The sequence below is a fragment of the Phoca vitulina genome, unplaced genomic scaffold, assembly GCF_004348235.1.
Source record: "Phoca vitulina isolate PV1807 unplaced genomic scaffold, GSC_HSeal_1.0 scaffold2, whole genome shotgun sequence".
Lineage (NCBI taxonomy): Eukaryota > Metazoa > Chordata > Mammalia > Carnivora > Phocidae > Phoca > Phoca vitulina.
The window spans coordinates 30,696,236-30,720,842 of NW_022589705.1; the positions used below are offsets into that span (position 1 = coordinate 30,696,236).

Below are 24,607 nucleotides of genomic sequence, written 5' to 3' on the forward strand. Positions count from 1 at the left end.
GATTTTATTTATTTGGGTCATTTCTCTTTCCTTTCTGATAAGTCTGGCCAGGAGTTTATCAATCTTATTAATTCTTTCAAAGAACCAGCTCCTAGTTTCGTTGATGTGTTCTACTGTTCTTTTGGTTTCTATTTCATTGATTTCTGCTCTGATCTTTATTATTTCTCTTCTCCTGCTGGGTTTAGGCTTTATTTGCTGTTCTTTCTCCAGCTCCTTTAGGTGTAGGGTTAGGTTGTATATTTGAGACCTTTCTTGTTTCTTGAGGAAGGCTTGTATTGCTATATACTTTCCTCTTAGGACTGCCTTTGCTGCATCCCAAAGATTTTGAACAGTTTTGTTTTCATATTCATTTGTTTCCATGAATTTTTTTAATTCTTCTTTAATTTCCTGGTTGACCCATTCATTGTTTAGTAGGATGCTCTTTAGCCTCCATGTATTTGAGTTCTTTCTGACTTTCCTCTTGTGATTGAGTTCTAGTTTCAAAGCATTGTGGTCTGAAAATATGCAGGGAATGATCCCAATCTTTTGGTACCGGTTGAGACCTGATTTGTGACCTAGGATGTGATCTATTCTGGAGAATATTCCATGGGCACTAGAGAAGAATGTGTATTCTGTTGCTTTGGGATGGAATGTTCTGAATATATCTGTGGAGTCCATTTGGTCCAGTGTGTCATTTAAAGTCTTTATTTCCTTGTTGATCTTTTGCTTAGATGATCTGTCCATTTCAGTGAGGGGGGTGTTAAAGTACCCTACTATTATTGTATTGTTGTTGATGTGTTTCTTTGATTTTGTTATTAGTTGGCTTATATAATTGGCTGCTCCCATGTTAGGAGCATAGATATTTACAATTGTTAGATCTTCTTGTTGGATAGACCCTTTAAGTATGATATGGTGTCCTTCCTCATCTCTTATTATAGTCTTTGGTTTAAAATCTAATTTGTCTGATATAAGGATTGCCACCCCAGCTTTCTTTTGGTGTCCATTAGCATGGTAAATGGTTTTCCACCCCCTCACTTTCAATCTGGAGGTGGCTTTGGGTCTAAAATGAGTCTCTTGCAGACAGCATATTGATGGGTCTTGTTTATTTATCCAATCTGATAGCCTGTGTCTTTTGATTGGGGCATTTAGCCCATTTACATTCAGGGTAACTATTGAAAGATATGAATTTAGTGCCATTGTATGCCTGTAAGGTGACTGTTACGGTATATTGTCTCTGTTCCTTTCTGGTCTATGTTACTTTTAGGCTCTCTCTTTGCTTAGAGGACCCCTTTCAATATTTCTTGTAGGGCTGGTTTGGTGTTCCCAAATTCTTTTAGTTTTTGTTTGTCCTGGAAGCTTTTTATCTCTCCTTCTATTTTCAATGACAGCCTAGCTGGATATAGTATTCTTGGCTTCATATTTTTCTCATTTAGTGCTCTGAATATATCCTGGCAGTCCTTTCTGGCCTGCTAAGACTGATGTCAAAAAGTGTACTGCCTATGTTTTCTCCTCTTTCATTCTTACTTTATTTGGGCTCACTCTCTTTTTTCTTGATGAGTGTTACTAGAGGTTTGTCAATATTTTTAAACCTTTTCAAAGAACTAGCTTTTAGTTTCATTGATCTTTTAAAATGTTTTTTGGTCTCTATTTCATTTATTTCCACTCTGATCTTTATTATTTCTTTCCTTCTGTTAACTTTGGGCTTTCTCTGTTTATTTTCTAGTTCCATTAGGTGTAAAGATAGATCATTTATTTCCTGTTTCTTGAGGTAGGCCTGCATTGCTGTGGACTTCCCTTCTCAGAACTGCTTTTGCTGTTTCCCATAGATTTTGGAAACTTGTGTTTCTATTTTCATTTGTCTCAAGGTATTTTTTAATTTCCTCTTTGATTTCTTTGTTGATCCATTGGTTGTCTAGTAGTGTGTTGTTAGTCTCTATGTGTTTGTGTTTTTTCTAGTTTTCTTCTTGTAATCGATTTCTAGTTTCATGTTGTTGTGGTCAGAAAAGAGGTTTGATATAATTTCAATCTCCTCAAATTTATTGAAACTTATTTTGTAGCCTAGTAAGTGACCTGTTATAGGGAATATTCCACATGCACTTGAAAATAATGTGTATTCTACAGTTTTCAGATGAAATATTCCATATGTATATCTATTAAGTCCATCTGGTCTAATGTGTTGTTTAAGGCCAGTGTTTCCTTATTAATTTTCTGTCTGAATGATCTATCCATTGATGTAAGTGGGATATTAAAGTCTCCTGCTATTATTGCTTTACTGTTAATTTCTCCCTTTATGTCTGTTAATATTTGCTTTATAGATTTAGGTGCGCCTGTGTTGGGTGCATAAATATTTATAAATGTTATTTCCTCTTCTTGGATTTACTCCTTTATCACTATGTAATACCATTCTTTTATTTTTGTTACAGTCTTTGTTTTAAAATCCATTTTGTCTTTTATAGGTATTACTACTCCAGCTTTCTTTTCATTTGCATTTGTGTGGAATATCTCTTTCCATTCTTTCACATTCAGTCTATATATGTCTTTAGAACTGAAGTGAGTCTCTCGTTGGCAGCATATAGATGAGTCTTGTTTTTCTTATCTATTCAGTCACCCTATAGCTTTTGATTGGAGTGTTTAGTCCATTTACATGTAAAGTAATTATTGACAGGTATGTACTTATTGCCATTTTGTTCATTGTTTTCTGGTCGTATTTTTAGTTCTTCTCTGTTCCTTTCTTCTTTTGGTCTCTTGTGTTTTGATGCCTTTTTTTTTTTTTTAAGATTTTATTTATTTGTTTGACAGAGAGAGACACAGTGAGAGAGGGAACACAAGCAGGGGGAGTGGGAGAGGGAGAAGCAGGCTTCCCACTGAGCAGGGAGCCCAATGCGGGGCTCGATCCCAGGACCCTGGGATCATGACCTGAGCCGAAGGCAGATGCTTAACGGCTGAGCCACCCAGGCGCCCCTTGATGCTTTTCTTTAGTGTTATGTTTGGATTCTGTTCTCTCGATTTTTTGTATATATATTGTAGGATTTTGGTTTTTGATTACTGTGAAGTTTATATATATTGACCTTATACATAGCAGTCTATTTTAAGCTGATAGTTGCTTAAGTTCAAATACATTCTAATAGCACTACATCTCTTCCCTCCCCCAGGTTTATGTTTTTTGACATCACATTTTACATCTTTTTATTTCATGTACCCCTTAACTACTTACTATATTTATAGTTGATTTTACTATTTTTGTCTTTAAATGTTCATACTAACTTTTTAAGTGGCTGATTTACTCCTTTACCATATATATTTGGCTTTACCAGTGGGATTTCTTTCTTTCATATGTTTTCTTATTTCTAATTATGGACTTTACTTTTTTAAGACTCTTTAACATTTTGTAAGGCTGGTTTAGTGCTGATGAACTTCTTTAGTTTCCTTGTCTGGGAAACTCTTCATCTGTCCTCCAATTCTGAATGATAACCTTGCTGGGTAGAGCATTCTCCGTTGTAAATTTTCCCCTTTCAGCACTTTCAATATATCCTGCTACTCCTTTCAGACCTCCACAGTTTCTGTGAAAAATTAGCTGACAATCTTATAGTGTTCCCTTGTATGTAATTATTTGTTTTTTCTCTTGCTGCCTTTATTTATTTATTTATTTATTTATTTATTTATTTATTTATTTAGACCGAGAGAGAGTATGTGTGTGAACTGGGGGTAGTAGAGGGAGAGGGAGAAGGAGAGAGAGAATCCCAAACAGGCCCCATGCCCAGCACAGAGCCTGATATGGGGCTTGATCTCATGACTCTGAGACTATGAGCTGAAGTCAAGAGTTGAATGCTTAACCAACTGAACCACCCAGGTGCTCTCTCTTACTGCCTTTAAGATTCTATCTTTAACTTTTGCCATTTTAATTATAATATTTTTAATTAAAATATGTTTGGTTTAGATCTCTTTGGGTTCATTTTGTTGAGGACTCTTATTGTTCTTATTGCTTCCTGTACTTGGATGTCTGTTTCCTTCCTATGTTAGGGAAATTTTCAGTCATTATTTCTTCAAATTATTTTTCTGTCCCTTTCTCTTTCTCTTATCCTAATGTGAATATTAGTATGCTTGATGTTGTCTCAGAGGTCCGTTATCCTCATATCTAAAAATTCTTTTCTCTTTTTGCTGTTCTGATTAGGTGTTTCCACTATTTTGTCATTCAGTTTGCTGATTCATTCTTCTGTATCAACTAATTTGCTATTGGTTCTCCTTAGTATATTTTTTATTTCAGTTATTGCATTCTTCAGCTCTGATTGGTTCTTTCTTATATTTTCAATCTCTGTTGAAGTTTTCACTGTTTTTCTCTATTTTTCTGAGATTGGTGAGCATCTTTATGAGCATTACTTTGAACTCTTTATCAGGTAAATTACTTATCTCCATTTCATTAGGGTTTATTTCTTAGTTTTTGATCTTGTTCTTTTGTTTGAAACATATTCCTCTGTATCCTCATTTTGTTTCTGTATTTGTTTCTCTAAATTAGGTAGAATAGCTGTCTCCTGGTCTTGAAGGAGGGGACTTGTGTAGGAGAATCTCCTGTATACAGTAGATGTGCTTGGCAACTTTGGCAGGCATGGGTCAGGAGGGTTCTTAGAAGCATTGCACTCTGGCCATCTTAACAGGACACTGGAGCTGGAGAGGCCATAGGCCAGAAGGGTTTCTGGGAATGCTGTGCACGGGGCTGTTTTGGTTGGACAGATGGAGTAGGCACAGGCTGGTTGGGGAGGCGCAGGTTGAGCTCTGCCAGTGCCACATTGGTGGGGTGGTTGTATGAGGTGTTGGCTATATAGTCCCATAGCATGCTATGCTGGGGCTGGCTTGATAGGATGGCTGGAGATGATGTAGACACAGGCTAGGGGGTTCCCCAGAACACTACTGGGAACCCTCTGGTGGTATGGTTGGATCAGACAAAGGCTGTGGGTCCCAGAGCATGCCATGCCAAGGCTGTAGTAATAGCACAGCTGGAGCTGAGGTGGGCACAGGTGTGGGGCCCTTGGGCATGCTGTGCTGGGGCCACCTTTTGGGGATAGCTGGAGCTGGTGTGGGCCAGGACACCAGGGTGCACTGGGATGGCCCCAGCAGATCAGCTAGAACACCTGTGCCCTATTCTTGTCTGCACCACCAAGATGGAGGAATAATGTACAAAATGGTGCTCACCAGCTCTTTTGATTTTGGTGAGAGTTCCAACAGTTTTCTGCCCATTTGACAGTCAGTCAGTTTGGAAATTTTGTTTCACTTCAAGTTTTGTCAAAAAAAAATGTCAGAGACTGGAGAAATCCAACTGACCCCTTGAATAGTATTACAACAGTGATCTTTAAAACTTCCTTCTCATTCCTTATTTTAGTCTTAGAATTACATTGTTTAAAACAGGGACAAAAACCCTGAAAACCAGACATTTTAATGAATATCAATGGTTGAATTTCCAATGAGTAATAATCACTTTGTGGATTCTTTATCTAAATTTATTCAGTAAACATGATCTTGAGGCCCCATCAGCAACAATGTCATTAGACTGATTGATTGTTTATATATCATCGAATTTTAAAATAATATTTCAGAAAAGATGAAAAGAACCAGAAAATTTTAAAAGAAGAGGGACGTGATTTTTGTCTTACAGTTTAAGAGGGGTCTGATTATGTTTTTCTTCTTGGTGCTTCCTATTTTTATTGAAGTTGTTTCTAGAAACAGAAGGGAAAAAAAAGAGTCAAACATACTGACCCTATTAGCATGATGAGTTTCTTTGGTAGTGTACACTGTATCATGGAAGCATCTTAAAACTTCCTTTATTTTAATATACCTATCTTGTTTGGAAAGGAGGGACAATATAAATTACTAAAGCTCCATCGAGGCTATTCAAGGTGGTCATCAAGCCAATTATGTGCACTCTATGTGAAATACATGGTTACCCTATTTGTAAACCAATTGGGTTCTTTCCAGAGCAATTTGGCACAGCTCTAAAGAAGCCTTTTATTTTCTCTTCATTTTCTGCCAGTTGACTAAGAACCTCAAACTAAGATTGGAAACTTGTGTTGATTATGATTCCATTGATTGTGAAAATATGTGTGTTTGTGTATGTGTATATAGATACAAACAGTTTAGCGAGCCTTTTTTAAGAGCTACCCAGTTTGTCCATCTGCTTTCAAGCATCCCACAACATTAGAAAAACCACATCCTTTGCTGCTTACTGCAGGAACTGAGTACCCAGTAAATATTCTCTGTTCTCCAGTAAACAGAGAAATAATTTATTTGTTGTTATAATGATTTGTGTTGTTACTTTGGCTATGGAATTAGGGATGGTAAAACAGGCTGTTATTTTCTATTGTATGACATCTCTGATAAGTTTTTAGAGAAAGCCTACTATTTGTGAATTATGTTACACAATATATGAAAATAACCTTCACACTGAACTATTAAAATAGGTCATGTGATCATCTGTATAGACATGAGCTAAGAGGAAAATGTATAACTCTAAGTAGTTTTCTAAGATCACCTTGACCCTACCCTGAAGACTTATATTTAATATGCTAAATCAAGGTTTCTGATATCATTTATCATTTTATTCTCCAGACTTCATTTAGTCAGCTACGAAATACTTAGGAGTTTGTACAATGAGCAATGTACTGTGTTAAGCAATTACTTGAAAACAAGATTAAAAGATGGTCTTCTGTTAGGAACTTGTAATTTTCTGAAAGCGTGAGATTTCCACATGTGAAAAGTTAAAAAAGCATAACTAGGCGGCACATAAGTGAACAATAAGGAGCTCAGGGGAAGGGGAAAGAATGACTAATATGGCCATTTTTCTGAGGAGTATTACAGAAAAATTAGGATTTTAAGTTGGATGGGTTGGATTTGGCCAGGTAGAGTCAAGGAATGAGAGTCTTTATAGAACAGGTACAAACATGAACACAGGGATGGAGCGCAAAAGTAAACCCACTTGTCTTAAAAAAAAGTTAGGAGTCAGATTGTGACAATTCTGAAATATAAAGCTGAGAAGTTTAAATGCTAATAAGCCAATAATCTCATGGAAGATTTTGTTTTGTTGTAGTGATAAAAACACATAACATAAAATCTACTCTCAACAAATTTTTAAGTGTATAGTACAATAATGTTAACTATATACATATTGTTGTACAGCAAATCTCTAGACCATTTTGTCTTGCATGTCTGAAAGTCTGTACCCAGTCTGAACAGCAACGCTGTATTTCCACCTCCTCCAGCCTCTAGCAACCAGCCATCATTCTACTTTCTGCTTCTATGACGATGACTATTTTAGACACCTCATATACGTAGAATTATACATTATTTGTCCTCCTGTGACTGGTTTATTTCCCTTAGCATAAGGTATTCAAGGTTCATCCATGACGTAGCATATGTTAGAATTTCCTTTTTTTTTTTTTTTAATAGATGCTCAGTATCACTCATCATCAGGAAAATGCAAATCAAAACCACAATGCGATGTTACCTTACACCTGTTAGACTGGCTATTATTAAAAAGAGGAGGAAAAAAAAGACAAGAAAATAACAAGTGTTGGCAAGAATGTAGAGAAAAAGAAACTCTGTACACTGCTGGTGAGAATGTCAATTGGTGCAGCCATTATGGAAAACAGTATGGAAGTTCCTCCTTCTTTTTTAAGGCTAAATAACAGTCCATTGCCCAGTAGTCTAAATATCCACATTTTCTTTATCCATTCATCCTTCAAGGAGTGTTTAGCTTGTTTCCACCTAGAGGCTATTGCATAATGCTGCATTGAACATGGGAGTGCAGTTATTTCTTTGAGCTCCTGCTTTCAGTTCTTTTGGATAAATACCCAGAAGTGGGATGGCTGGATCACATGGTAGTTCTGTTTTTAATTTATGGAAGATCTCCACACAGTTTTCCACAGTGGCTGCACTGTTTTACATTCCCACCAAAAGTGCATAAGAGTTCCAATTTCTCTACATCCTTTCAACATTTATTTTGTGTTTGTTTATAATAGTCATTCTAACAGGTATGAGGTGATATCTCTAGAATAGTCATTCTAACAGGTATGAGGTGGCTTTGATCTGCATCTCCCCAATGATTAGTGATGTTGAACATTTTTACAAAATATACTTGGTCATTTGTTTTATTTGGAGAAATTTCTGTTAAAGTCCTTTGGCCATTATTTTAATTGGGTTATTTGGTTTTTGCTGTTGGGTTGTAGGAGTTCCTTATATATTTTAGATATTAAACACTTACCAGATTTATGGTTTACACATATTTTCTCCCATTCTGTAAACTGCCTTTTCACTACGTTGATTGTTTTCTTTCTGTGCAGAAGTATTTACTAGTCTATTTTTGCTTTTGTTGCCTTTGCTTTTGTGTGAAATCCAAAAAATCATTCCAAGACCAATGTAATAGAGCTTTCTGCCTATGGTTTCAGGTCTTATATTTAAGTCTTTAACCCATTTTGAGTTGATTCATGTGTATGGTGTAAGAGAAGGGTCCAATTTGCATATCCAGCTTTCCTAACACCATTTGTGGAAGAGATTATCTTTTTTTCCATTGTATTGTCTTAGCATTCTTGTCAAAGACCGTTTGATCATATATGTGTGGTTTTATTTCTGAGTACTCTGTTCTGTTTCATTGGCCTATATACCTGTCTTTATGCCAGTACCAAACAGTTTTATTATAACATTTTAATATATTTTGAAGTCAAGAAATGTGAGACCTCCAGCATACTTCTTTCTCAAGTTTCTTTTGGCTATTCAGGGTCCTTTGTGGTTCCATATGAATAATAGAATTATTTTTTTCTATATTTGCTGTTGAGTTCTTGCCAGGGATTGCATTGAGTCTGTAGATTGCTTTTGGTAGTATGAATGTTTTAACAGTATTAGGTCTTCCAGTCCATGAACATGATATATCTTTACACTAATTGTGTTATCTTTAATTTCTGTCAGCAATGTTTTGTAATTTTCAGTGTATAAGTCTTTCACCTCCTTGGTTAAGTTTATTCCTAAGTATTTTATTGTTTGTGATGCTATCGTAAATGGGATTATTGTCTTAATTTCCTTTTCAAATTGTTTGTTGTCAACGTATACAAATGCAGCTGATTTTTGTATGTTGATTTTGTATTCTACAATTTTGTTGAATTCATTTATTTGTTCTAACAATATGTTGGTAACATCTTTAGGATTTTCTACATACAAGATGATGTCATCTGTGAACAGAAATTTTACTTTTTCCTTTCCTTCTTGGGTGCATTTTTTTCTTTCTTGATTAATTGTTCTATCTAGGACTTCTAATACTATGTTGGATAGAAGTGGTGAGAAGGAGCATTCTTGCCTTGCTCCTAATCTTAGAGAAAAGCTTTCAGCTTTCCACTCTTGAGTATACATAAACTGTGGACTTTTCATTTATGACCTTTATTAGATTGAGGAATTTCCTCCTATTTTTAGTTTGTCGAGTGTTTTACCATGAAAGGGTATTAAATTTTGTCAAATGCTTTTTCTGCATCTATTAACATGATTATGTTATTTTTGTCTTTTGTTCTGTTAATGTGGCATATCACATTGATTGATTATCATATATAAACAATTCTTATATCCCAGGGATGAATCCCATTTGGTTATGGTTCTTTAATGTGCTGTCAGATTCATTTTGCTGTATTTTTTTGAGGATTTTTACACCAATATTCATCAGAGAATTTGGCATGTAATTTTCTTTTCTTATAGCGTCTTTATCTATCTTTGGTATCATAGTAATGTTGGCCTCATAAAATGAGTTTGGGTGTGTTCCCTTCTCTTCAGCTTTTTGAAAGAGTTTGAAAAGGATTTACATTTTTTTTTTTTTTTTTTAAATGTGTGGTAGAATTCCCCAGTGAAGTCATTGGGCTCTATGCTTTTCCTGGTTGGGAGGTTTTTTATTATTGATTCAATCTCATTAGTTAGAGATCTGTTGGCTTTTTTATTTCTTCATGATTCAGTTTTGGTACGATATATGTTTCTAGGAATTTTATCTGTGTCTTCTAGGTTAACCAAAATGTTGGTGTGCAGTTATTCATATTAGTACTTATGCTTCTCTTTCATTTTTTATTTTATTTAAGTCTTGTCTTTTTGTTAGTCTAGCTAAGGGTTTGTCAATTTTGTTGATTAAAAAAAAAGACCTTTAGTTTTGTTGATTTTTTTCTATTGTTTTCCTATCCTCTATTCACTTATTTCTGCTCTAATTTTTATTATTTCCTTCTACCTCTTAACTTTGGGCTTAGTTTGTTCTTTTTCTAGTTTCCTGAGGTATAGAGTTAGGTAGCTTATTTGAGATCTTTCTTCTTTTTTAATGTAGGTGTTTACCATTTTAAAATTCCCTCTTAGTACTATTTTTATGCATCCCATAAATGGAGGTATATTGTGTTCTCATTCTCATTTGTCCCAAGATATTTTCTAATTTCCCTTTTGATTTCTCCTTTGACCCATTGGTTCTTCAGGAGTGTGTTGTTTAATTTCCTCCTATCTGTGACTTTTTCAGTTTTCCTTCTGCTATTGATTTCTAGTTTCATTCCATTAAGGTCAGAAAGGATAGTTGGTATAATTTCTATTTTATTATATGTGTTAAGACTTGTTTTGTGGCCTAAAATATGATCTATTTGATCTGTACTGGAAAATGTTCCATATGTGCTTGAAAAGAAAGTGTATTCTGCTTTGAGTGGAATGTTCTTTATGTTTATTAGGTCCATTTGATTTTTAGTGTTGTTCAAGTCTTCTGTTCCTTTGTTGATCTTCTGTCTGGTTGTTCTATCAATTATTAAAAATAAGGCATTGGAATCTTTTGCATTTATTGTGTTTCTTTCTCTTCCTTCCTTCAGTTCTGTCAATAATTGCTTCATGTATTTGGGTATCTGATATTGGGTGCTTATTTATTTATAATTGTTATGTCTTTCTGGCAAATTGACCCTTTTGTCATTAGTTAATGTTTTTCTTTGTCTCTTATGACAGTTTTTGACTTAGTCTGTTTTGTTTGATGTACATATAGCCACACCTGCTTTCTTTTGGTTATCATTTGCATGGGATATCTTTTTCCATGTTTCACTTTCATCTGACATATGGCATTAAATCCAAAGTGTGTCTCTTGTAGATATCATATAGTTGGATCTTTTTTTAAATCCATTCAGCCACTCTAAGTCTTTTGATTGCAGACTTTAATCCATTTACCTTTAAAGTAATTACTAATAAGGAAAGACTTACTGTTGCCATTTTATTAATTGCAATTGTTTTGTCTTATAGCTTCTTTGTTCCTCTTCTCTCTGTCTTCAATTGTGTTTTGTTGAATTTTTATTATGACATGCTTTGATTCCTTTCTCATTTTCTTTTGTGTATCTTTTATAGATACTTTGTGGTTACAGTGGGGCTTACATAAAACCTCTTATAGTTATAGCAATCTATTTTAAGCTGACAACAACTTAACTCCAGTTATATGCAAAAACTCTACTCTTACTCTATGGAAGATTTTAAGAGGAGTGAGATGATGAAAGATATTTTTGGAAGAATAACAATAGCAAATTATAAATATGAATGTGGTGAATATATAGGGTGGATAGTGCAATATCAGTTCAAAGACTGTTGAAAACACTAATCAACGTGCAATGCATAAGGAGAAGGAAACTAATAATTATTGAGTCCCTGTTATATTCAAGGTACCCTTTTCTTTCTTGCAATAACCTTATGATGATGATGGTAACATGATTCTACAGATAAGGAAACTCAGGTTATAGCCCTAGGAATGTTCAGAGCTGGATCAAGTCCAGACTCAACTTCAGATTCTATATATTTCCAATTAAAAAACAAGAATTTGTGTATTTAACATGACAAATATGAAACATGCACACAGTTTAAACAATGATAATAAAACAAACTGTATTAACATTAAGGAATAGACCATTATAAGCTTCTTGAGTATCCTTCACTAATCACATCTGTCTCTTCCCTTCTTGCATTTATAGCTAACCACTCTCTTGTTTTTGCCATACTTTTACTATCTGTGTATACACTCTCACAATATTCATTGTTTTGCTTGTTTTGGAAATTCATATAGATGGAATCATACTCCATAAAATCTTCAGTGATTTGCTCCTGCCACTCAGTCTTATCTTTTCCCTGTGCTCTAGGTTGATGTATGTAATTACAGCTTATTTATTTTTACTGCTACATAGTAACCCACTATGTAGATATAATTATTTAATCAATATGACTGTTGGTAGACATTTACGGCCTTCTTTCTTTCTTGAGGTTCATTTTCACAAATCTGCCACATGTCCTTGTAAAGAATTTGTAAACTCCAACTTGGGGATTCACTGTTCTACATATGGCCATTAGATCAAGTAATTTTGCTATTTCAGTCTTCTCTATTTGTACTGGTTTTTATCCACTAGATCTACTAATTTCTGAAAGATGTATTAAAATTCCCCTCTCTAATTTTAGATTTCTCAATTTATCTTTATTTATCTATTAGTTTTTACTTCATGTATTTGGAATTTATTAGTTGCCTAAAAATTGAGAGTTTTTAATTTCTTCCTGATGAACACATTATTTAGTGACCCTCTTAACTCTAATAATCTGTTTTACCTTAAAGTCTGTTATATCTTACATTAATGTGATTATTTCAGCTATTTTGGGGCTGGTGAATCTCTTGAATATCTTTTTCTACTTTTTGGACTTTAAATCTCCCAGTATTTTTGTTTTATGTGTGTTCCTTATAAAGAGCATATAACTAGTTCTTTTTTTTTTTTTAACTCAGCTTTTATAACCTTTTTAAGTTTGTAAATTGGTCTTGGAAGAGAAAGGAAAAAGAGTTTATCTGTTTCCTGAGAGTCATTTTTTGTTTCTTGGACAGTGGTACCACTTGTGCAGAGTAAATAGCTGCAATGAGAGAATAGGGGAACCTAGTTTTCTTTGATCACTCAGCCCCCTGCTAGTTACACCCTGGATATGGAGCTGAGCCAGTTTCTTACACATATACAATGATCTAAAATTGTATATTTGTCAATATATTTTGAGCCCCAGAAGTTGTTAATAATTGTGTGGTGTCTGCTTATTTTATGCTATAAGTTTTTATTAGCCTATCATAACTAAGCATAACATTAAAAAATTTCTGACCCTTGGGGCACCTGGGTGGCTCAGTCGTTAAGCGTCTGCCTTCAGCTCAGGTCATGATCCCAGGGTCCTGGGATCGAGCCCTGCCTAAGGCTCCCTGCTCTGTGGGAAGCCTGCTTCTCCCTCTCCCAATCCCCCTGCTTGTGTTCCCTCTCGCACTATGTATCTATCTGTCAAATAAATAAATAAAATCTTTGAAAAAAAAATTTCTGACCCTCCCAGAAAAGATTTTGCTCTTTCATGTAAGTTCCCATTATACTTTCCTTCTGCTTCTACTTCTATTACAACTCTTATTTACTAATTTTTATTTTAAAGTGTCCTCATCCTTAAGAAATTATGAGTTCATTGAGAATAGGAACTGTGCTTCGTCTTTGTATGCTCAGGGCCTAATGTTGTGCTGTTTATTGGATCCAATGCATAGTAGAAAAGTAATAAATGTTGGATGAAAAAATGAATGAACAATGAATTAAATAATTAAACATTAGCTGTCCTGTGATGCAATGGAAATATCAGAGCGTTCTGATTCCATACCTTAAGTCAGTCTAAATACTTAAAACATATCACTTAGAGATCTAGAAGAGTATTTTGGATATTAAAGAGTTAGAAATCATTTTATCAGTCAGAATTCTTTCAGTTGTAAGTAATGAAAACACAATTTAAACGTGATTATATAAATATGAGAAAAGTTTAGGAATTCAAACAACTAAATCCAGGACCACAAACAGTATCATTAGAATCCAATTACTCCTGCTCTTTTCATTTGTTAATTTATGGATTTCATTCTCCAGCTCTCTCCACTTCCTGGTTTTCCACTCTTTAGGTTTACATCATCCTTTTTTTTTGAATTGTATTTTATTATGTTATGTTAGTCACTACACAATACATCATTAGTTTTTGATGTAGTGATCCACACTTCACTGTTTTCATATAACACCCAGTGCTCCATGCAGTACGTACCCTCCTTAATACCCATTACAGCCCTCCTTAATACCCATCACTGAGCTAACCCATCTCCACCCGCCCCTCTAACACCCTCAGTTTGTTTCTCAGAGTCTATAGTCTCTCATGGTTCATCTCTCCCTCTGATTTCCGCCCCCTTCATTTTTCCCTTCCTTCTCCTAATGTCCTCCATGCTATTCCTTATGTTCCACAAATAAGTGAAACCATATGATAATTGACTTTCTCTGCTTGACTTATTTCACTTAGCATAATCTCCTCCAGTTCCACCCATGTTGATGCAGATGTTGGGTATTCATCCTTTCTGATGGCTGAGTACTATTATATTGTATATATATGGACCACATCTTCTTTATCTATTCATCTGTTGAAGGCTATCTCGGCTCTTTCCACAGTTTGGCTATTGCAGATCTTGCTGCTATGAACATTGGGGTGCATTGGCCCTTCTTTTCACTACATCTGTGTCTTTGGGGTAAATACCCAGTACTGCAATTGCTGGGTCATAGGGTAGCTCTATTTTTAATTTTCTGAGACACCTCCACACTGTTTTCCAAAGTGGCTGTACCAGCTTGCATTCCCACCAACAGTGTAAGAGGGTTCCCCTTTCTCCACAACCTCTCCAACATTTGTTGTTTCTTTCCCTGTCCATTTTGGCCATTCTAACTGGTGTAAGGTGGTATCTCAGTGTGGCTTTGATTTGAATTTCCCTGATGGCTAATGATGAACATTTTTTCATGTGTCTGTTAGCCATTTGTATGTCTTCTTTGGAGGAGTGTCTGTTCATGTCTTCTGCCCATTTTTTGACCTGATTATTTGTTTTTTGGGTGTTGAGTTTGAGAAGTTCTTTTTAGATCTTGGATACCAGCCCTTTATCTGTAGTGTCATTTGCAAATATCTTTTCCCATTCTGTGGGTTGCCTCTTTGTTTTGTTGACTGTTTCCTTTGCTGTGTAGAAGCTTTTTATCTTGATGAAGTCCCAAAAGTTCATTTTTGCTTTTGTTTCACTAGCTTTTGGAGATGTATCTTGAAAGAAGTTGCTGTGGCCAATGTCAAAGAGGTTTACATCATCCTTAATGCTACTCCCAGCTGTTCCACTGTAGTCTAAAATTTCCTTTAGTTGGACTGAATTGGGTTTCTGGCTCATTACTGAACTAATCACTGTTTCTAGGGTATAGAATATGCTGACTGACTTAGGTACATGTCACATGTCAACCCTCAAATTTAGTCAGGGGTGGACTCACCTCCCCTCAGTCATGTGGGCTGAGTGAGGAGAAAGTGTTTCCCTAAGTAAAATTAGGATGCTTTTTCAAATGTATGTTGGACTTGCATCAAAGAACATACACCCATTTCAATAATCTAATCCATCTCTTCCAATAAAAAATGAGATAGCTGCACAAAAATGTTATTGCTTAAATTCATACAGTTTCTTAAATGGTGCTATATACATAAGCTTGTGATACTATATTATAGACTGTAAAACTGACCAAGAATTTTTCATTTTTTGATTATATTAGAACATAGATAGAGCAAGGTATAATATGAAGACAAGATTCTTGTGCAGTTTATCACTCTGCTGCATTTTGGAACTAAAGATTAAACCCACCTGGATAGGTTCACTATTTGGCATAGTTATTTACTATATTTAAAAATTAGATAAAATCTTTTAATGGTTATAGAATCACTAAAAGTAATAACGCAAAAGGTAGTTTTTAAAAGAGATTTACTTAAAACTTTGCGGACACATTGTATAGTTAAGGGAACAGAACTGAACAAGAAAAATGTCATCATGTTAAATAGATACTGTAGGGTGTTTTCTGAAATAGATTTTTTTAAAGTGATTTTAATGAATTTTTATTCAGAGAGCATTTGATTTTTAAAAACATTGATTTTGATTTTGATTAACGAAAGAGTTTTTTTTTATTATTTTTTTTAAAGATTTTATTTATTTATTTGAGAGAGAGAATGAGATAGAGAGAGAGCATGAGAAGGGGGAGGGTCAGAGGGAGAAGCAGACTCCCCGCCGAGCAGGGAGTCCGATGCGGGACTCGATCCCGGGACTCCAGGATCATGACCTGAGCCGAAGGCAGTGGCTTAACCAACTGAGCCACCCAGGCGCCCCCGAAAGAGTTTTTTTAATCGTGAAATTCCTAATCACATTCAGATTGTTACTTTCTTCTGCAAATTGCCCTCTTTTTACCAGCTTGTATTAAGAAGCGAAATAAGCTGAGGAACATGTAGTGCAAATAATGTGTTCTGGATTCTGTTAGTCTCTTAACAGATATTAAAATAGTGCATATCGCTTCCATCTGTTTTTAGACCCTGTGGATACTCTATTATGTATTTATTGTACTATTATCAAATTAACAATTGCACTCATTGCTTTAAATTTAGAAGTACTTTTTCTGAGTGTCTGGTTGAAGAGTAACATACTGAGCAGATTATGTGAACACCAACATACTTAAAAAAATAAGTTTATCCTACCTTTCCCAATTTTTTGGATGCCCTGGAGTTTCCTGCTCACCTACCCTCTGACCTCATTTTGATAACTTAATAATGGAAAAGGAATGGTACCAAATTGTATTGACCATCTCCAGATTAATGCTGATTGAAAAATATTAATTGAGATAAAGTTTTTATTATTTGTGCTTGTGTTGCTTTTATAGGGACTCCTTGGAAATAGGGGGCCTCCTGGACCACCTGGTCTCAAAGGACTTCAGGTATGGAAGAAATAAATATCCAGTCAGCAATTGTTTTAGTTCAAATTTTCCCTTTTTATTTTTTGTTTAAAGAAAAACATTGCTTTAGTGTGGACAATTTTTGCCATAGAGGATTTCAGGTTATCATTTTATATTGGCAGTTATGGAATGGGATTTGGGAATCATTTTCAGTGTTGTAAATTCATTAAGTAATTTATGTCAGTGACCTCCATGGAATATCTGAAGAATATGAGCTAGAATCTCACTCATATATACTAGAATATATATTTACTATTTGTATCTGTTTTATATTTGTGACCTAGTAAATTTTATTTTAATTGAATTGTGAATTGAGCAAAATGTTTGTTGATCAAATAAATAAAATAGAATACATGTTGCTAAATAGGTCTATGGATGCTATTCAGATATGGTAACATCAACTTTTTATTTAAAGGTGAAAAGTCAGTATGTTTTAGAAAATATGTCAATAAATGTAATAATTATTAATTTTTAATTTTCTTAGAGAATAATATATAAAAATTCTTTTTTTGATGTTTCTCTATTCTCTACCCACTCAAAAATTTTTTGATCCTTAGAAGAATGCACAAGATTTTGCATTTTTATGACATTATAACTGGTTTCACCGCAAGAATATTAGACCTATAAATTAGTCAAGAAGAAGCTCTAGATATTAACTCCATTCGGTAGGATCCAATATACCTTTGTATCTCTAAGGCTGAAAACAGAACTAAGACTCAAAACCATATTTATTGAATGAATGAAGTATTAAAATGTGCCAAGAGCAAACATGTCCTGTACCAATAACTTTTTAATATACCAAGGTATATTGATTTCCATCTATTAAGAACTTAATTGAGTTCCTCTCTGTATGGGAGAAATACTGAGCCCAAGAAAGTAAAGGTTATCCTTAATTTATGATTTCAGTGATTCTTAATCTTTGTCGTGGTTTTGATGTGCATTTTCCTGATGATTAGGGGTGCTGAGCATCTTTTCATATGTCTGTTGGCCATCTGTATGTTGTCTTTGGAAAATTGTCTATTCAGGTCCTCGTTTTTAATTGGATTATTTGGGCTTTTGGTGTTGAGTTGTATAAGTTCTTCATATGTTTTAGATATTAACCCCCTTCAGATATCCTGATTTTGTGATAGATATCCTAATCACTTTCACTCTTATTCATTCTAAACTTTCTATATATAACTTTTATCATCTACCAATTTAAAAACAGTCAAATAGTGCATGTCCCCTTTAGGGTAGATGTGGGGTTGTTACTCAGAATATTAAAATGTTATGGGATGGCACAGTAAAATACAAGAAAGTTGGGGAACCTGGGTGGATAGGTGGGTTAAGCATCTGACTTGGGCTCAAGTTATGATCTCAAGGTCCTGGGATCCAGCCCCACTTCCAACTCCCCACTCAGCAGGGAGTCTACTTCTCCCTCTGCCCCTCTGCCCATCCCCCCACTCTTGCTTGGTCTCTCTCTCTCTTTTTCTCTCTCTCTCAAATAAATAAAATCTTTTTTAAAAAAAACAAGAAAGTCACAGCATTATTTTCATCACATCTCAGTGAGTTTCAGATTTCAGAATAAATAGAATAAGGGTTTACCTTTTTAAATACTTATTTCAGGCCATGATATGTTCTGATTTTTTTTTTTTTTTTAAGGGAGAAGAAGGACCAGTTGGACCCTTTGGAGAACTGGGGCCAAGAGTAGGTATCATATAAATACTTTCCAAAAAGTGCTTCTCTTAAAATAACTGTTATGTGAATGTCTTTTAATAGCACCAAATTTTAAGTTATAATAAAGGACAAAGACACTATAACCATACAGTCTATCCAAATAATATAGGCTTATAACTGGAATTTCCCAGCAATATTTTAAATGATATGCCTACTGCGTATTTGCTTGTTCCTTCAGTAGTTTTACGGTCTTAGTAATTTGTGCTAATTATAAAGTTTCTCAAAATGTAATAGAAAGCTAAATACCTTAGCCATTTTAGTGATATTCTGGGAATTTCTGTTTTCTAAGTGTGCCAGTAAAATTATGGAAACTAAGATGTATTCCCTGTCAACTTTTTCTTCAGATAATATTGTGTGGTAATATATGAATTACCTGTTTTCAAGTTCTGAAAATGAGTTATTTAAGAATTTGGGCATGCATGACCAAAGCTTACATTATTACGAAGTAATTAAAGTGTGTGTATCACATTTATTTTAAGAGGGACCATTAGACTCACATGAAATACATCCCATTCTTTTTTCTTGAGAATGTCATAACATGCAGATTCTTAAAACATTTTTACATTTAAGGAGACAGTAAATTTTTCTTTTGCACCTTTACCTCACTAGCACATATACTACCCTATCCCATTTAAAGAGAAAGAAGAATTTTTATTTCGTTTTTTGTGAGGTGAGTTATATAACAGGAAGACTATTGTTATTTGAGCCCAGTATAATTGATCTCATTTAAAATTTACTTCTCTAGAAAACAGGAGAACCGCGTTTGCCTCTTATCAATTCAGCCTTAATATGTATTACTATTTTTGCTACTATTGGTTGAAGATCAATTTAAGCCTAGTATTTCTCTAAGTATGTCACATAACTCATCTCTAATCCTGCAAACAGCCCTGCAGGATATTGTCCACATTTTAAAAATATTAAAATAAGGCCTTACTCTTACGTGCTCAAGTGTAACATGCTCAAGATAAACCAAATATGGCAGAACTTAAACAGGACCAGAAGTAATGACTCCAGCACTGATGCCCTGAATTTCTTGACTTCAAAGAGATTTTAAATGTGCTGATACAGATTCCAGTGAGATTCCTTTCATAATGTAGATATGATGTATAACTATTTCTTAATATACTGTAATGCTTGAGTATTACATTATTAGAGATGAAAGAAATATTCTCACTAAGGCTTTTTCCAAAACAATGTGAATAAAGTGTATCATTTTAAAACTTTTTTGTAAATATCATAGACAAATCTAGTAATTTAGACTCTTAATTACATTTCTCTTCCTATCTCTGTTTAGAGAGCAATTGATATTTCACAATAATAGGATGATTTTTTATTCTTTGCTTTTCTTTGTGCTCGGTAGAAAACCACTAGACAATTCCAAGCAAGGCGGAGGTAAAAATTAGAGCAACTTTTTTGATCGAAGTCCTAAATATAATTTTTAAGTTGCTAAAGTTTTTACATGTAGTCAAAATACAATGAAAGCTGGAGGATTGTTTTGTTTTGTTTTAAGAAAGAAAAAATAAGAGTATTTGTTAATGGATAGGAATAATAAAATCCAAATCTATAATACCTGATAGGTATTATAAATTAGTATTCTGTTTAGCAATTGCCCCCCACATGTTTTTTACTCTTAGATTTGAATTTGTCACACACATTGATTGTGGCATAATGATCTCCTTAATCAAATTTTGTATAATCAGGTATCAGTTGTTTGATACTAGAAACCACATACTGTGGATTGATTTACCAATATCTGGGATTTTGACTTCCTCTTCTTCAGTGGTCTTATTCTCTACTCTCTTTAGGCACTACCTGCTGTAGTCATAACCTTTACGTTGTCATTACCAGTAATAGCACCTCCTTATTTTCAGTTTCAAACTTCTCACTCCCCAACCCATAATCTCCTTTCTTTCTAGTTCATTCTCTCGTGTAACCAATCCAACAGTCCCAATAGGAAATTTAAGCTAGTGATCCTATTGCCTTTCCATTATTCCTGTTTTCCTCAGAGACCTCACATCCCTCCTCATGCTTAAAGCACTAAATTATCCCCTTGATTGCATTCTGAAGTTTATTCCCATAGTCATTTACTTTTTTTTTTAAAGATTTTATTTATTTTCATTTGAGAGAGAAAGAGAGCACGCACACAAGGTTGGGAGGGGCAGAGGGAAAAGCAGACTCCCTGCTGAGCAGGGAGCCTGATGCAGGGTTCCATCCCAGGACCTGAGATCATGACCTGAGCTGAAGGCAGATGCTTAACCCCCCAGCCCCCACCCCCTCTCATTTACTTTTAATTTTCTAATTATTATTTTACACTTTCTCTCTTCTCAACTACATTCATTTCTCTCTAATTTTCATTCTTAGCCCATTACTTTGCATCCTAGTTCCCTGAGAAGATTGAAGTATTCAGAGAACTTCAACAAGTTTCTACTATTGCTTCTATCTTCTCTTTATCTATACCATTTACTTGGCCTTCCCTCCTGTTATTGTGGATGAAGAGGCCATTTTTCTAGCTAAGGTCAAATCTTCTACTTGTTTACTAAATATCTTACCCTTTGGCCTACTGAAGAACATTGACCCAGCTATTTCCCACTTTCACCTGCATCTTAATTTCGTTCTCGCTAATGGATCAATCCTATCAGCAAAGAAAGATGCTATTAGTTCTTCCAGCTTGAAAACCATAAAACAAAACATACTGATCCCAGGTTTTCTTCCAGGTGTTACCTTTTTCTTCTTACCTTTTCAGTAAAAAATTTTCAGAAGTATTATCTATACGTGCTCTTTACAGTTTTTCTCCTCACCCTATCTGCTGAAACCATTCTTGTCCCCACCACTCCAAAACAAATGATCCTATGAAGGTCATCAGTGACTTCCATGTTGCTGAATTCAATGGTCACTTGACAAGATCACACCCTCCTCCTGGAAGCACTTTCTTCACTTACATGATTTTCTTCCTAACTCTCTGGCAGGAAATGTGCATATTTTCCTCATTTCTTCAAATTCCAAAATTTTGTAAATCCACAAAACCCAGGGCTTGGTTTGTGGACTTGGTCTCTTTTCTATTTACACTCACTTCTAGATGAGGTGGTCCAGTCTTAGGGCTTTAAGTACAATCAGAATGCTGGTGATTGCCCAAATCATATGTTCAGATCAGAATTTTCTACCCTCTGAATCTCTGGACATGTAAAACTACCACAAGATCTCTCTACTTTAAATATCTAACAAGACTATCAAACTACAGTGTCCACAACTGAGCTCTCAATTTACCCTCCAAACCTTTCTTCTTAGAGTCTTCCTCATTTCATTTAGTCTCTTACTCAGATTAAAATCTTGAGTTTATTCTTGATTCTTCTCTTTCTCTCACATTTTACACTTGACCTGTCAGCAAATCCTGTAAGCTCTACCTTCAAATTATATACACAATTTTACTCACAACCTCCTCTGTTACCACCCTGGTCTATGCCACTGTCATCTTTCACTTGGATTATTTCAGTCCTCTTTGGACTGCCTGCTTCCACCCTTGCACCAAAGTGATCCTTTTAAAACATAGATAATGACACTACTTTTCTCAAAGCTTTTCTAAGTCTTCCTGCTTCATTCAGAGTAAAAAGCAAAGCCCTAACTGTAACCCTCCAGGCCCTACATGACCTGGCTTCTCATTCCCCATTCCTTTCTTTGACCTCATCTTCTTACTAATCTCCTTTCTTACTCTGCACCAGCTTTATTGACTCTTCATGGTTTCTTCAACACACCAGTCACATTCTTGGCTCAGGGCCTTTGCACATGCTCTTTTCCTCTGCTTGGAATATTCTCCCTTCAGATAGTCATATAACTTGTCCCTTGTGAGTCTTTACTCAGCTGCCATCTTCTCAGTGAGGTCTTCCTTGTCAAGCTTGTCATAAATTTGAACAAAACTCCCACAACAGTTTATATCCCCCTTCCTTGCTTAACTCTATGTCATTCACATTTACCACTACCTAACATACTATATATTTTACTTATTTTATTAAATGGTATCATCCTCATTAGAATGTAAGCTCTATGAAGGCAGGTAGGCTTAGTGCATTCCTCAATCCCCAACCCCTAGAACTGTGCAGGGCGCATAGTAGACAGTTAAAGACCGCAGAATGAATACTAATGGGTATGCTAAAATACATTTATCAAGTGATTTTGAAGGGTTTCATCTCATAGAATGGTCTGAATTTCATAAATGTTTGGAAGTTTCCAAAAATGAAAATGATTAAACGTATCTCTTTTTTTCTGTTCTCTTCTAGGGAAAACCAGGTCAAAAGGGTTTTGCAGGTGAACCAGGACCAGAAGGCTTAAAGGTAAAGTAGCTGACTTATTAGGAGTTATAAAGTATAGTTTTCAGAAAGATAAAATTATTACTTTCATAAAAATATAAAATGAACACCTAAGATTTTATTCAACTTATTAATAAGGGAACCAGTGATATGTTAAAACTGGCTCAAATAGCATTTGAAAAGTTATATATCTTTATATCTAGATCTATATCTAGAGATCTGTGTCTGTAAATATCTATAACTGTGACTGTGTTTATGTCTATATCTTTATTTGGATAGATATGCAGTTTAATAAATTGTTAAATTTGTGGTGAGATACAGGAGAATAAACCACAATTTTGGGGGCTGTCCATTTCACTGGACAGAAATCTACAAATTAATATAAGTTCACTAAATATATATATATTATCTATTTGTTATATATATATATATATATATATATATACATATCTACGCATATATGTATATATATATCTTCATCAAGTCTGGGTCTTTTAAGCAATTGTAGAGTGATTCTAAGGACATTCCCTAAAAATCACTAGGTGGCCTTCACCACTTTATGTAATTTAAAGAATGTGGCACCTAATTTTTTGCCTTGTTTCCAAGTTTTGTGTGACTTTTTAACACCAACAAATATAAGGTAATGCACTGGTTTTATATGTGCAACACTAAGGTCTAAAGGAAACTAACTTATAAGAATTGGTGATTTATACAAATTTAAAACTTAAGGAAAAATCAAAAAACTTTATAGCGTTATAGCTAAATTTCTTAAAGTTAGAAGTTATATTAAGCTATTTTTGTGATACTAGAATCTAAGAAAAAGATGAACAATATTTTTTGAGGTCAATTAATAAAATGAGCTAAAATATTTTCTAATGTGTCAGCCTGTCTCTCTGTACACAAAAGTTATACACAAAAATGGAAACACAATATTTATAAACAGAAAGCCTAATTCTCTTTGACTGACTTTAATCGCGGTACTCCCAGATTGCTCTAAAAAAATCCACCTGTGAGCTACCATCTAGTCAAACAGGCAAGAAACTGAATCTTAGTCATAGTGACATCCTGTCCCCTTACTGGAATCACCTTAGCATTTAGGTGGCTCATTGTAACCCAGGAGATGAATGAGTTCTTTCATGTTTAGCTCCTTGTATTTGTCCCTGGAATTTTAGTCTTGGTGTGTCATATAGCTATTCACTAGAACCTGGCATTCCCTTTGGGGAATCTGGCATTCCTGGTGGGAGCACTTGGGAGTTGATTAACGGTCACACCACCTTTTACAGAACCCTAGGATCTCTGTTCTCTTCCTAGACCTGGGGAACTATTCCTCTCTCTCTTGTTGCCCTCAAAGACCAACTTAACCTCCTACCTTCAGGCTCTCTGAAAACTGAAGCAGGAATGCAGGTAATCTGCAAGCAACTTCTGCTTTCTGCCTGTTAACACAAACCTCCCCTAAGACTACGAAGGATGAAACAGTCCATCTCCCTTGGAGTTTGAAAGGGGTATTGGGTAAGGAGGGGGAAATACAAGAAAATAAATAATCTCTATATGATTCTGCCACAAATTTTCTAAAGAAGCTATCTAGTCAGTCAAAAGCTAGGATTTACAAACTACTACAATGCTTCATTCTTTACTGTACATCTAAGTGCATACAGGAATTGAAACGAAAATTTGTATAGTCTTTCAAATTGATTACTCATATGAATATTAGGTTTCAGTGCTTAAAATCAGCACTATCCAGCAGAGTATATAATATGAATCACAGATGTGAGTCACAGTAAAAAA

The 24,607-nt window shown here is 34.8% G+C and overlaps 1 protein-coding gene across 1 annotated transcript in view; it reads left to right on the forward strand.

Moving 5' to 3' along the window:
- Positions 1–24,607, forward strand: part of COL24A1 (collagen type XXIV alpha 1 chain) — a 384,914-nt gene that overhangs the window by 163,112 nt on the left and 197,195 nt on the right. Inside the window, exons 22-24 of the mRNA XM_032424689.1 lie at positions 16,734–16,787; positions 18,447–18,491; positions 22,793–22,846. Of these exons, the coding sequence (XP_032280580.1) occupies positions 16,734–16,787; positions 18,447–18,491; positions 22,793–22,846 (153 nt within the window). The remainder of the gene's footprint in view (positions 1–16,733; positions 16,788–18,446; positions 18,492–22,792; positions 22,847–24,607) is intronic.